At 41.0% G+C, this 14,513-nt stretch overlaps 1 protein-coding gene across 7 annotated transcripts in view; it reads left to right on the forward strand.

Moving 5' to 3' along the window:
- Positions 1–13,286, forward strand: part of Kyat3 (kynurenine aminotransferase 3) — a 51,992-nt gene extending 38,706 nt beyond the window's left edge. For 6 of the 7 annotated variants that reach the window (XM_029561196.1, XM_008828288.3, XM_008828289.3 and 3 more), the window contains 4 exons: positions 1,747–1,933; positions 6,314–6,387; positions 6,655–6,741; positions 13,063–13,286. In XM_029561196.1, the coding sequence (XP_029417056.1) occupies positions 1,747–1,933; positions 6,314–6,387; positions 6,655–6,741; positions 13,063–13,125 (411 nt within the window). In that variant the 3' untranslated portion in view covers positions 13,126–13,286. Of the gene's footprint in view, positions 1–1,746; positions 1,934–6,313; positions 6,388–6,654; positions 6,742–9,757; positions 10,490–13,062 lie in introns of those variants that run through there. The other variant, XM_017796952.2, reaches the window with a different exon arrangement.
- Positions 13,287–14,513: the final 1,227 nt, after the last annotated feature.

Below are 14,513 nucleotides of genomic sequence, written 5' to 3' on the forward strand. Positions count from 1 at the left end.
TTTGGACGTGAAAGGCTTGTTCGTCTAAGCTTCCGGTTCTCTCTTTTGATTTTATATTGTAGTGGCTGTATTGCTTTTGTCTTCAGGAGTTCCCACAGAGGCCCAAGTCAGATCAGGGTCAGATGTTTTCAGGCTTTCTCCTAAGGTCTGAATCCCTCCAGGAATGATTTTGGGCTCAGGAATTTTGGGTTTGGACTGGCCTGGTTGCCTGGCCCAGGAAAGATGCTGGTCTAGGGCAGCTGGTGGCCATGCCACCCAGAGATGCAAAGGCAGATGGGGTGGGAAGAGGCCCCAAGGACTCCTGGGGACTGCACTGAGGAGCTGTGTTGGTCTGGATGCAAAGGATCAGGAGGAGTAAAGGTCAGCCCCCGTGGCCCAGAAAGAGGTTGGTGGGTGGTGCAGGCCCAGGGAAGCAGAGGGAGGTGAGGGCAGGGCCAGGCCCAGAAACAGTGTTCCTGGGTCCCAGAGAAGTCACTAAGTTGGTCTGGATGAAAAGGATCATGAAGCAGTATTGGTTCCCCAGTTGTCTGGGGCCCCAAGTCTAGGAATGGGATAGGACCCAAACTGGGAGAGACCAGCAGGGGAGATGGGAGGGTGAATGAGGCTGGGGGAGTCAAGGCTCAGAGGGCAGGATGGACTTACCCCGGAGAGAGGCCTGCGGGTAGGAGAGAGGCCTCCCATGGGTGGTGCAGGCCCAGGAAAGCTGAGGGAGGTGACAGTGGGGCCAGGCCCAGAAGCAGTGCTCCTGGGGCCCTGAGAAGGCACTAAGTTGGTCTGGATGAAAAGGATCAGGAAGCAGTATTGCTTCCCCAAGTGTCTGGGGCCCCAAGACAAGGAACGGGGCAGGACACAGACTAGGAGGAGAGACCTGCGGGGGAGATGGGAGGGTGAATGAGGCTGGGGGAGTTGAGGCACAGAGGCAAGATGGACTTACCCTGGAGAGACGCCTAAGGGTAGGACGGAGGCCTGCAGCAGGTGGATATTGTTTCTACTTTTTCTAAAAATAGATCTATTTATCATCATTCCTTGAAAAGCCAAAATATTGAAAAGTTCTTCTACTTCTAGAAGGCAGTTAAAGAACAGGGTAAAGTGTACTGACGACACTGCACTTGATTGTTTCCTGTCAAAAATATCCATCTAATAGAAAAAAAAACTCCATTAAAGTTATTTTTTAGTGATTCCCTAAAGTAATACCATGATAAAGGCTAATTTGAGATTTGGTTTTATTATACAGTCACTTTATCATTTTTAACCCTTATTTCATTTACACCGCCTTCCCGGGATCTGAACCCCAGTGAATGAGGGTGGTACGCTTGCTCTTCCCGACACTGGGCCAGTTTTGATTTCCCCTGTGCCCTCATCCTGGGTAAAGCCTGACTACCTCTTCCCCTTTCTGGTCATTCTTCAGACTCAGATTTAGCAAGTTGTACCACAGCTCACCTCAGTAGAAATCACTTCATGTCTTTTTGTTATCAAGTTAATCCTCTTTATGCAGCAGCTCTTTTTTCAGTTTGTATTTTCATAGCTCTTTCTTAGTTTCTCATATTAGATTTAAACATTTACAGGAAATTAGTTCCTCCATTAACCTATATTGCTTAATATAGTTCTAGGCATCAGCTGGAATTTCCTGACTGACCTCTTGCCTCTAATCTTACTTGGATAGATGACTTTCTTTTATTCTACAGTATACTGAGCAATAACTAACATCACCACATTTCCTTTCCATTTTTCAATCTTAACGTACAGGAAGCCTTGGCTCAGGCTTTTTGGATTGACATCAAGCGTGTGGATGACCCTGAGTGTTACTTTAATTCTCTACCGAAAGAATTAGAAGTAAAAAGAGATCGAATGGTCCATTTGCTTGAGAGTGTTGGCCTGAGACCCATTGTTCCTGACGGGGGTTACTTCATCATCGCCGATGTGTCTTCATTAGGTTTGTACAGGTTTCTGTGTTTCAAACATACTGAAATTGAGGCTGGAGAGCTGGCTCAGCAGTGAGGAGCACTACCTATTCTTGCAGAGGACCTGGCGTTTGATTCCTAACACCCAGATGACAGCTAACAACCATCTGTAACTCCAATTCCAGGGGATCCAACACCCTCTTCTGACATCTATGGGCTTTGCACAACACAGGTGCACTTACACACACACAGGTAATACACTCATACACACAAAATAAAAATAATAAATATTTTTTTAAAAACATACCAAAACTTATATATGAAATTATAGCAGAATTATGCAGAAAAGTTGAAGCCAGAGCCACATTTTATCTCCAGAAGGAAGATAGGATTTTGCCAGTTCGGTGTTTTCTACAATTATCTTTACTTCCAGGACTTTCACCTGAGTTGTGACTGCTGCTAAGGGTTATGGACTCAGTGTTCTCCAGCTCTTCTATTACATCTAGAACTTGCCATCATCCTGTTCCGATGGATAATTTTAAACCCTAAACATGAAATAGTACAACTATCCTGTGTTCACTTGAAATCTTTCAATTTTCTTTTTGCTTAACTAAAAAAGAAAAAATAAAGGTTATTTGGTAGGAAAACTTAAGTTTCTAGAAATTGTGAAACCATGAGGAAATATTTGCTATTTTCAAATATATTGAAATGTAAGCCGGGTGTGGTGGTGCATGCCTTTAATCCCAGCACCTGGGAGGCAGAGGCAGGTGGATCTCTGTGAGATCAAGGCCAGCCTGTTCTACATAATGAGTTCCAAGCCAAATGGATCTACAGAAAGACCCTATCTCAACACAAAAACAAACAAACAAAAAGATTCCTGAAAAATAATATTAATAAAATAAACCAACTGGGCATGGTGGCACATGCCTTTAATCCCAACACTTAGGAGGGAGGCAAAAGCAAGTAGATCTCTTGTGAGTCTAAGGCCATCCTGGTCTACATAGTGGGTTGAAGGCCAGCCAGAGCTACACTGTGAGACCCTGTCTCAAAACAAAACTTATAGCATTATTTATTGACAAATTATGGCCACTATAAATGTTTTGAAATTTGATAATAATAAAATCATAGGCCACTGAACTTGAAAAGTGAAAGTTGCCCATTTATACTAAATTTTAGAACCCTAGAAGGAATAAAATATATCTATTTGCTACAACAAAAGAGTGACTATACTTTGGCTTTTTTTTTTTTTTTTTTTTTTTTTTTTTTTTTTTTTAGACGACAGGGTCTCCCTGTAACCCCAGCAGGCCTGGAACTCACTATGTAGACTAGGCTGGCCTCAAGCTCACAGAGATCAGCCTGCCTCTACCTCCCAAGTACTGGGACTAAAGGTGTGCACCACCACACCCAGCTAGCTTTTTTTTTTTTAGCAGTGCATATGTAAATTTACTGAGGAAAACTAAGAGTGGGAGAGGTTTCTTTAGCTTTATAGTCTTCCTGTAGGAATCCTTTTGTGATACATAAACATTGGACATTAGTCATTTCTAGCAATTAAGTTTCATTATCACAGATTTCAGGGAAATGGAATATTAGGTTTTCCTGTAGCTGAGGCTTGAGGTCTGTCCAGGAAATGGCCGTAGCTCTGGCCCACCTTCATGAGGTTATAGGAGGTGATCATGGGTGCTTACAGGAATCTTTACCCTGGGGAACAGCATCCCTCTCACAGGAAGCTTGTTTAGATTGGTGTACACCCTTGCAGCAGTCATCTCACCTATGTTCAGTTTATTCCTGCCCACTACCCCTCTAGAAGAGAGAGCACTAACCAGGGGGCAAGTCAGATTTGGTTTGGTTGTACGGATTGGTTAAGACACAGCAAAGGCAGGACAACAAAGCATGTGACATGACAGAAGCAGCTCATTGCTTAGCAGCATCCAGAGAGAGGAGGGTGGCACTCCTGGCGCTCCTGATCCCTTCTAGGAACACCTGGGAGACAGAGGGTGAGGAACACAGAGAGAACAAAAATAAAGGGAACTCCTCTGGAGCTAAACTTCCCCAGACAGTACATGGTTTTATCACACTGTGATGGACAGGACTGCGGGTTGAATTGCTATACTAAGCACTATTTCCCTTGTTTCTTCAGTCTGTCCTGCCCCCACTACTAGCTCAGGTCTTAGATCTTGATGTAGTGTGCTTTAAATAGGAGCAGGAAGGATTCTAAATAGAAAACCTTTTCTGATGGAGATTGAAAGATTTCCCTTCTTTTTTAAAAAAATATTTTGTGTGTGTGTGTGTGTGTGTGTGTGTGTGTGTGTGTGTCTTTTCATCCACGTTAAAATTTTTTTTTTACATGGGACCCATACCTGGCACTGTTATCAAGGCCAAGAGCTTGTAGCTAGACAGGTCACAGACCTTAGGAAAGAATCTACCATTATTATCTTACTAAATGGGCATAGTTTTAAACCAGCCTCTAATCTTAACTGCTGAGCCATCTCTCCAGCCCCCAGATTTCCCTTCTTAATGATCCTCCTTCACCCATGGGGGAAAATATTAGCATCTTAAATTCTGCACATAAAATTTAATTTGCAATGTATAATTTTTTTCCTATACTAGAGTTTAGCTCTAGCCTTTTGCTAGAAATAAAAATGAAATTTTCATTTGATAATGGCTTGCCTCATTAGCACAATAGGTAGTGCATCAGTTTCATTTGATGGCAGCTTAAGAATAAAGGTAGCCAGGGACTGGAGAGATGGCTCAGTGGTTAAGTGCTTGGCAACTCACAACAGTCTGTAACTCCAGCTTTAGGGATCCAGTGTCCTCTCTGTCTTCCTTGGGTGCCACACACATGTACACAAACCCACACACAGACGCATGCATACACATAATTAAAAATAAAAATATGTATTTTTAAAATGTATGAATATAGGCAGGCATGTTGGTGCACACCTATAATCCCAGCACTCTGGAGGCTAAAGCAGGAAGATTACAGTAAGTTCAAGGTCAACTGTAACTACATACTGAGTTCCAGTTCAGCCTGGACTACAGTGTGAAATCCTATTCCAAAAATCATATAAAGAATAAGCCAGGCGTGGTGGCGCATGCCCTTAATTGCAGCTCTTGGGAGGCAGAGGCAGGCAGATCTCTGTGACTTCGAGGTCAGCCTGGTCTACATGGCAAGTTCCAGGCCAGCTGGGGCTACAGGGAGACTCTGTCTCAAAAGGAAAAAAAAAAAAAAAAAAGAAAGACAGAAAGAAAAAATAAGACATAATTATTATTTCCCCTTACAATGAAAGTAACACCTGGATAGTTAATATTTACTGAACATACCATGATAATAGTAGTTCTTATATTAAGAGCTTTACAAATATCACATCCTTAAGAAATCCAGATGATATTGGTGCTATCACATCCTCACTGATAGATGACAAAGACTGATAATCAAGTAATTTATAGCTGCCAATTAATTAATAAGTAGCAGATCAGGCTCCAAACCTAGAGATCCACAATATGCCTCTGTCAGCAATAAGTTGTAAATTCCATCCACTACTGCAGAGGCAGGCAGTTCTCTGAGTTTGAGGCCAACCTGGTCTACATAATAAGTTCCAGGCTAGCCAGGGCTATACAGTGAAACCCTGTCTCAACAAACAAAACTTTCATCCACTAATGTAGACATCAACATGACTTGGTTTGAGGCACTCTAAAATATCTAAAATTTGGGGCTGGAGAGATGGCATAGCAGTTAAAAGCACTGGCTCCTTTTGCAGATGACCAGGGTTTGGTTCCAGAACTCACATGGTGGCTAACAACCATCTGTAACTCAAATCTGTGGGATCCAATGCCCTCTTCTGACCTCCGTGGGTATGCACAACATGGGTGCACATACATACATACAGGCAATACACTCATACACAGAACATAAAAACAAATAAAAATATTTTTTCAAAGATCTGAAAGTACCAGTCAATAAACTTAACAATATTAAATATAGTTTGCTGAAATTGAATACCAAAGAAATATCTCACTCAGACTTTGGAGTAAGATTGATGGGATTGAAAAGAGGAATGCATCCAGGAAGCTGTTTCTCCCACGGCTTCTTTGTGTGTGTGTGTGTGTGTGTGTGTGTGTGTGTGCGCGTGTGTGTATGTGTGTGTGTGCAGTATACATGTGTTTTGTGTGTGTGCGTGTGTGTGTGTGTGTGTGTCTGCATCTTTGTATGTCATATGTGTGGTGCCTGAGGCAGGCAGAAGAGGGCATCAGATTCCCTGGAGCTGGAGTTACAGGCTTTTGGGAGCCATCTGACATGGGTGCTGGGAACTGAATTCCAGTCCCCTGAAGGAACAGCAAGCACTCAACAGTTGAGCCATCTCTTCAGCCCCTCAGATGTAATTCGCAAGGCATCCATTTTCCTCTGTTCTTAGATGCCGACCTCTCTGATATGAAGAGTGATGAACCTTATGACTATAAGTTTGTGAAATGGATGACGAAAAATAAGGTAATGTTTATTAACCCTTTGCACTACTGTCTTGTATTTTCTGGTTAACTTACCAAGAAAACTTATGGATAGGCTCTGAAACACATTTGATTCTAGCTTTCTTAAATAATATTTTACTTTCTGAGGGATTTTTTAAGGTATTTTTTTCTTTTAAAAATTACTCCAACTGCCTATCGTATCTACTTCTAATGCCTATGGCCACATAATTAATATCTGGAACATAGTTATATAACCTTTTCCTGTTGTATCATCTTATTTGTCTTGTAGAAACTGTCAGCCATCCCCGTTTCAGCATTCTGTGACACAGAGTCTAAGTCACAATTTGAGAAGTTTGTACGGTTTTGCTTCATTAAAGTAAGTTTCCTGTTTCATGCAAAAATACATTTATAGTATCCTTTCATCCAACTTATAAGTACTTTTTTCTATTTCTAAAAATGTACTAACATGCATTTAAATTTTTTGGTTTTTTTTTTTTTTTTTGGTATTTGTTGTGATGTTTCATCTCTAATTATGTTAATTTGGACTAGGCAAGTACTGAGCTATATCCCCAACCCTAATATGCATTTTTTTATTTGGCTTAGTGCCATGAAATTAACTATGAACCAGAACTCATTTCTTCTGTTTGTTGTTTGGTTTATTTATTTATTTTGTAGCCTGGATGACCTGGAACCCACTGTATAGTCCAGGTTGGCCTCAAATTCCTAGCAATCCTCCTGCCTCAGCCTTCCAGGTGTTGGGATTGTAAGTGTGAGTCATCAGCCTAACTTCAGCCTTTTCTGAAGGAAAATGACATAATGTACACAATAGATAGGAATGCTTAGCACACATAAGAATTTTCTAGACATGAAAACACAAGAAAGTGTGACCCACAATTTTTTTTTTTAGGTATTCAGTAGAAATATACCTAAAGGTGACCCCAGTGTAAGAATTAGCAGACAGGGGCTTTAAGGAAGATATTATAAGTATGTTCAAGAAATTAATAGGAAATATGGTCATAATGAGTTATCAAAATTCAGAACTAAAAACAAGAATCAACCAGAAAGTCAAGAACTTAGTTTGGTATCTGATAGGAAACATCCATGGGGCTCAGCAGAGCATTGAGGACATCATAGGAAAGCAAGCCAATGTGCATACATACCCAGAGAAATTCCCCAATCTGAAAAAGGATAGAAATTATTTTTTTAAATGAAAACAGGCAGGTGTGGTGGCTCATACCTATAATTCCAGTACTCACAAGATTGAGGCAGGATGACTGCCGTGAGTTGGAGGTTTACCTGGGCTACAAAGGGAGGTCCTGTCTCAGAAAGAACAGAAAAGAGGCCAGTGAGGTGGCTCACTGGGAAAAGGTGCCTATCACCAAGTCTAGCAACCTGAATTCAATCCTTGGACCTACATGTTCTGACCTCTGACCTCTAGCTACACCATGGCAATGCATGCATACACAAACATACATACACAAAAATTATAAATATAATAAAATTTTATAAAGAAAAAGAGCCTCAGACATATGAGACAAAATAACTGATAATATATGTGCCATTGGAGTACCAAAAAAAGTATGACAGAATATGTATTTTAAGAAATCATGGACAGAGGCTCAGCAGTTAAGAACACCAGTTGTTCTTGCATAAGACCTGGGTTCGAATCCCAGCACCCACATGGCAGCTAACAACTGTCCATAACTCCAGTTCCAAGGGATCCGACAGCCTCTTCTGTCCTCCATGGGCATTGCATGGCACAGGTGCACTTACTTATATGCAGGCAATATATGCATACACATAAAACAAAAATAATAAATAAAATATTTTTTAAAAAAGAAAGAAAGAAATCATGGACAAGGGCTAGAGAGATGACTCGGGTTAAGAGCACTGTTTGCTCTTGCAGAGTACCCATGTTCAATTCCTCGTACCCACATGGTGGCTAACAACTGTCTGTAACTCCAATTCTAGGAGACTCCAACTCGCTCTTCTGACCTCCTTGGGCACTGCACGACATGGGTGCACTTACATGCATGCAGGCAATACACTCATACACATAAAATAAAAATAATAAATAAAATATTTAAAAAAAAGAATGAAAATGAAGAACGGCCCTGACTAAGGAACACTGAGAGAACCCATCCCTGTTAGACCTGTACTGGGAGATTCTGAATGTATTATCACTGTTTTTGAAATGTTATTGCTAGACTGGGGAGATGGCTCAGTGGATACAGCACTTGCCATGGAAGAGTAAGGACAGGCCTTTGGATCCTCAGAACCCATGTAAAAGCCAGGAGGGCATGCAATCCCAGGACTTGGGAGGCAGAGATGAGATCTCTAGGCCAAGCTGGCTAGAGAGACTAGTTATAGCTGGCGAGCTCTGGTTTCAGCAAGAGACCCTGCCTCAATATATAAATGTGAAGAACAAATGAAGAAGACATCCAATGTCAACTTCAGGCCTCCATAGGTGTACATGCACACAGACATGCAAACATGCATACACATATGCACATAACATACACAAATAAATAAGCATAAATAAATGTTTTGCTACTGAAAGCGGTCTGACTGAAAGCAAAGCACTTTCTATGCTAACTCATTCTTCCATAGTCTAGTGAGAATAATGTAAATATATATAATATATAATGTAAAAATACAGTTTTCGAGATAAACTATGGAAGACCTACTCAGAGTAGAATATAAATAGTCACATGGAAAAATGTAAATATTCAGGTGACCAAGATGTAGAGGAAAAGGTAAGCTTATGAATACAGTATCACATTACAATGATTCTAAAAATGGAAGTACAGGTACTTTTCTACTTACAGTGGAGTTACATTCAGGTAAACCTGGCTGAAACCACAGTATGTTGAAAATGCATTTCACACATCTAAACTGATGATCAACACAGCATAGCAATATGGCAATCTGGAGTATCAGTCATTTTAAAGCAGTAAACACAGCCCTACCCTTTTCTCTTCTTGGAAATTACTCAAGAGAGTTGTAAAATGATTTCACAAGTTATCTAGTATCTAAGGAAGAGTTGCCAAGGGCAGTAGGAAAGACAGAAGATACCTAGAAAAGATCCTGTTTCTACATCTTCAAATAACAGACGAAGCCAGCATGTAGCAGGTTGGTAGCAAGAACAGTAGGGGTGGTAGGTGCCCTGGCAGTAGGAAGAAACAGGGCAGATGTGCGCATGCCATCATGGCTGTAAAGCAGGGTAAAAAGAGTCTAGGGTAAACTGCGTATTTCCTCATTCACCTCTAAGTCAATGTTGCCAATGCTGAGGATCGTGTTAAGTTAAGCCATTAATTCCCAGTTGGCCAAATGCTGTATTCAAGTTGTATTAAATTTTATAATGACTGAGGAGAATCTTTGCTGTCTTCTAGCATGGCCCCAGGTCCTCCTTGACAAATAACAGCAAATCCATCTTCAAATCATAAAGCCAGCAGACAACATACTCAGTACCCCAAACCACAGGAATGACTACGGAGGAGCTCGCAGTTTCATCCAAAATGATTCATAATCATAAAGGAAGTAGCTCTGCATCTTTACAGGATACTATCAGGAATGAGAAAGGTAGATAAAAACAGCTGTCACAATACTCACAGGAAAAGGAAAAAAAACAGAGCAAACAGAAGTGTGACATTTGGAATTCTAAACATTTAGACAATAGGTTAAAGTGGAGATTTTTAAAGTTCAGGAAAATGAGGATAAGATAATGTAAAAAGATGAAATGGGATCGATCAGAGTCCAGGCAAGAAATTGTAAATAAAGCTGTTGGAAATGATAACCGCAGAAACACTCCACAGGACACTAGATGTTACTACTAACACAGTAGGATTGAGAAAATAAGTAAATGGATGTGGAAAGGAACACAGAATTTTCCAGTATTAGAAAGAAAAATTATGAAAATGGAAGAAAAGTGAAATACACAGAGTTCCTGAAAATAAAATAGAGTTGAACCTCAAAGGAATCTTGCAGCTTTCTTTTCAGAAGTATTTCCATTTTTAAGAAAAAAGAAGAGATACAAGCCTAAAAATTAAGAGATTAAAATGCCTTGGGCTGAGGCTTAGAGGGTAAAAACTCTAAGCAAGCCTGATGATCTGAGTTCCATCCCCAGAACCCACATAAAAGCACAATGACAGAATTGGGCCAGGTGTGGTGGTGGACCCAACACTAAGTGTTATCCCAACACTTAGGAGACAGGCGGATCTCTGAGTTTCAGATCAGCTAGGGCTACACTGTGAGACCTTGATCAAAAATGAAGTTATCACAGATAAACCATTATTCTATGTAGCCCTTAGCACATATCCCAATTTCACCAACTGTCTCAACAATGCCCAGAACTATCTGTTGTATTTAGCTGTCATCTCTATCAGGCTAGAATGGGTCCTCACATTCATGACCTTGATATTGTAAAACTTACTAGCCAATTACTTTGAGGAGAGCGACTCTGTTGTTTCAGTATGGTTCTTCCCCATGATTCAATCTGAGCAATTCACTTTGGCAGGAAACCACGGAAGTTGCTTATACACTTCAGTGTTTTTCTGTTACTGGTGATGTTAACTTTAAGCACTTAAGGTCACTGGTGTTTGACTGACTTTCCTACTAACAGATTACAGTTTCCTATTTTAAAATATTATTTTGAACCAAGTGCTTTGAAATAGCTCATCAATGAAAAACATTCATTTTACCTATAAATTAGTAACAGTGAAAACTCATAGATTTCTTTATTTGTGGATAATTTATCATAATTGCTACTTATTTATATTTAAATTTCCCCAGATTTTGTCCATCAGGAGGCCCTTTACATTGGCTTCTGCTTCCTTTGATGTGTCCATCCTGAGGGGACACTTTATTTTCTACACAAGACCTACTATTCTGGATCATCTTGTCATTATCTATCCCAATCTAAAGCCAACTAGTTTCAATGAATCTTGGTTCCTCTTGGAGCAGAGTGGTGCCTACAAAGCAAAATCTAGACATTAAAAGTGTCCCTGCTACTGGTAGCACTGTTCCTAAGCCCTCCTGGTAGGCAGAGGTAGAGACTATGTGAATGCACTTGTCTAGCCACACATGTATGTCAGTCACACCTCTGTACCCATATAAATGGTGCATTATTTGCCTATAGCTTATATACATCCTTCTGTGTATTTTAAGCTATCTCTCTGTTATTTATAATAGAATACAATGTGACACCATGAAAATAGCTGTTATAGTGTATTGTCTGATAAATCATGTCAAGAAAAGAAATCTGTGTGTGCTCAGTACAGACAGTTTCTTTTCTCACATATTCTCAGTCAGCAGTCGGTTGAGATGCAGAACCACCGAGTTGACAGAGCCAAATAGATGCTTATTTTCAGCTATATTTATTTTTATCCAAATTTATTGAGAATTAACAGATTACATCATAATTTTTTTCCACGTCTGTGTTTGAAACTCTGTTCCTCAAGGAAGAAGCCTGATTCCTATTACATAATTACTTAATACCTCTATATGTGATCAATCTCTGGCCACACAGTCTGTCTCTCTCTCTCTCTCTCTCTCTCTCTCTCTCTCTCACAAACACACACACACACACACACACACTAAATGTCTTAGTAGTTGACCCTACCCCACTCAGACTTTGACATTTTGAACCAAGCATCTGCCACTGCCCACATGTGATCACTACACCCATACAACTGCTTCAGCATCCCACGAGGACCTGTTCTGCCACTCTCCCTCAGAGATGCCCTCGTCTAGGTCCCCATACCTCACACCAGGCAGCCTCTGGAGTCACTATTGTGCTCTGACACCTCATAGCAGGTCCCTACCTCACCCTGTTCAGTGCCAGTACCTTGCACGGGCCTCTATACCACACAGATAGATGCCTCATTAACTTGTACTCTGACCCTGTTTTGTGTCAGAACCATTATTGCTGCCGTCAGCATCTGTTGTCACACACAGACCGCCCTGGCTACACCATCCTGCACTAGGCAGCTCAGGTCCAGCCTCCACATGTAGATATCCTATTCTCTCAGCCCCAGCAGCTGACTTTCTTAGATAATCACTGTAGTAGAAAGGGCACAGAAAAGCAGGGCATGGAGGCACACACCTTTAATCTCAGCAATGGGGAGGCAGAGGGAGGCAGATCTCTGTGAGTTCAAGGCCAGCCTGGTCTACATAGTGAGTTCCAAGCCAGCTGGGGCTATAGGGAGACCCCGTCTCAAAGAGAAAAAAAAAAAAAAAAATTTCCAGAATAGTGCTTAGAATGAACTAAATTTCCCTTGCTTAAAGCAAACTATAGTGAATACTGTGTGACATTCACAGATAAGGAAATAGCAAATTCAGCATATGATTTGGATTTTAATGGAAGCTGTTAGAACGAAACCTAGAAATTTCCAGAAGAGGTTGTTTTATAAAATGAAAGGATTATAGGAAAAAGCAGGGACAGGTAGAGCAAATGGCTGTTATTGTTCAATACTGGGTCCTCTGAACATTGGCTTGTTTTTCTGATTATAATTATTTTGAATAACTGTTTTCACCTTTCGATTTTTGCATCTGAATTTTTACTTGGAAATTTTTTCTTCACTTAAGATTAGATACATAAATCTTCAGTTAACGTATTATGATTTATATCTTTTATATTTGAATATGACTGTGTCTTGAATTTATATTGGTCTGTGACGATGCAGTTATTGATTTCCAGAAAGATAGCACACTGGATGCTGCTGCAGAAATCATCAGGGCATGGAACAGCCAGAAGTCTTGAAGTGTGCAGAATGTTTCCACCAGATGACCTGACGGGGGAGGGGGGGGGATGCTGTTCAGTGCTGCCACCTACTGGATGCTGAAAAGCAGGTGTTTCAGGACAAATACACCTAAATAAATATTTCCATTGTCTTTCCAAAGCTAACCCCATTCCTAACACTATTCAGTGGCTTCTGATTTTATTCATTTGGAGTGCATTAAAACACCTTCCCTTATCATTTTGGGAGAATCAACATAGCATACCAGATAAGAACTATGAGGTGCTTAACTTCTGTGTTGTAGTTTCCTCGTTATAAAAGGGAAATGGAAATTGCACCTACCTCACCAGGTGTGGTGGCACATGCCTGCAATCCCCGTGCTTGGGATGTGGAGGCAGGAGTTCAAGGTCATCCATCATGATATAGTGAGTTGGAGGCCAGCTTGGGCTGCATGAGACTCTGTCTCAGAAAATAAACAAAACAAAAATAACACATACTTCATATGAAGCTTGTTTGTGAGGATTAATGGCCCAATCTGTAATGGCCTGGCAATCTATAAACTTCTCCATCGTGTTAAACACTAACCAGTCACCCCCCTCCGGGCTGCATCTTTGCCCTGTCTAGGCATCTATAGTTCCCTTGCAGGGCATTGAACTTTGCTTATGGTTTTGCTTCTTTGTTCTAAGTACTGCTGTCATTTGGAGTGGCTTCAAGGTCCACATGGACAACCTGGGTTTGCATCCCTTGACCTCTTCACCTCTGGTGATAGTCACTTCTACTCCACCTGAGCCACCTACTTCCTTGGCCACACCCTGGGGCTGTCATCACTAAGGCTGTTTCGATTTTGAGATAATAAATCCACCATCTCACACTATAACCACTCCAGCTCATGCTGTTGTGAATGTCTGTGCTCTCTCTCTGTCTCTCCCTCTCCCTCCCTCCCTCCATCTCTTTCGTTCTCTTCCTTCTTTTCAGTTCCTCTTCTCTAAGTTTGCTGCAATTTCAAATCCACTGTTTCTCAAAAAATGGTCCACAGCTCTCTCACATCAGAATCAACTAAGAGTCCTTCTGAAAAAAAGAGGTTCTGATCTTCACCTGAGACCCACTAAGCAATTTCAGGGTCTGTCCCTTCCAGGAAGATTATTACACAGATTATAGATTAATCATGTCTTCTATAGTTCACAGGACCCTTGGTCTGGTTCCTGTTAGACTTCAGAGCTTTGCTCCCTTCCTCGCCTACCTTAAGTTTCACTGTTGGGTCACTTCAGTCAGGACACTTTGAATCACTCCCCGCTGTTCTAATTCACCTACCTGGCCTAACAAGAGAATTCCACCCTGAGACTGAAGCTTTCTCTGCACCTGGACTGCTGAGCATAGTAGAAGCAAATTGCACAACCAGGCATGTTCTAGC

This window comes from Nannospalax galili, unplaced genomic scaffold (assembly GCF_000622305.1).
Source record: "Nannospalax galili isolate Female #2095 unplaced genomic scaffold, S.galili_v1.0 scaffold153, whole genome shotgun sequence".
NCBI lineage: Eukaryota > Metazoa > Chordata > Mammalia > Rodentia > Spalacidae > Nannospalax > Nannospalax galili.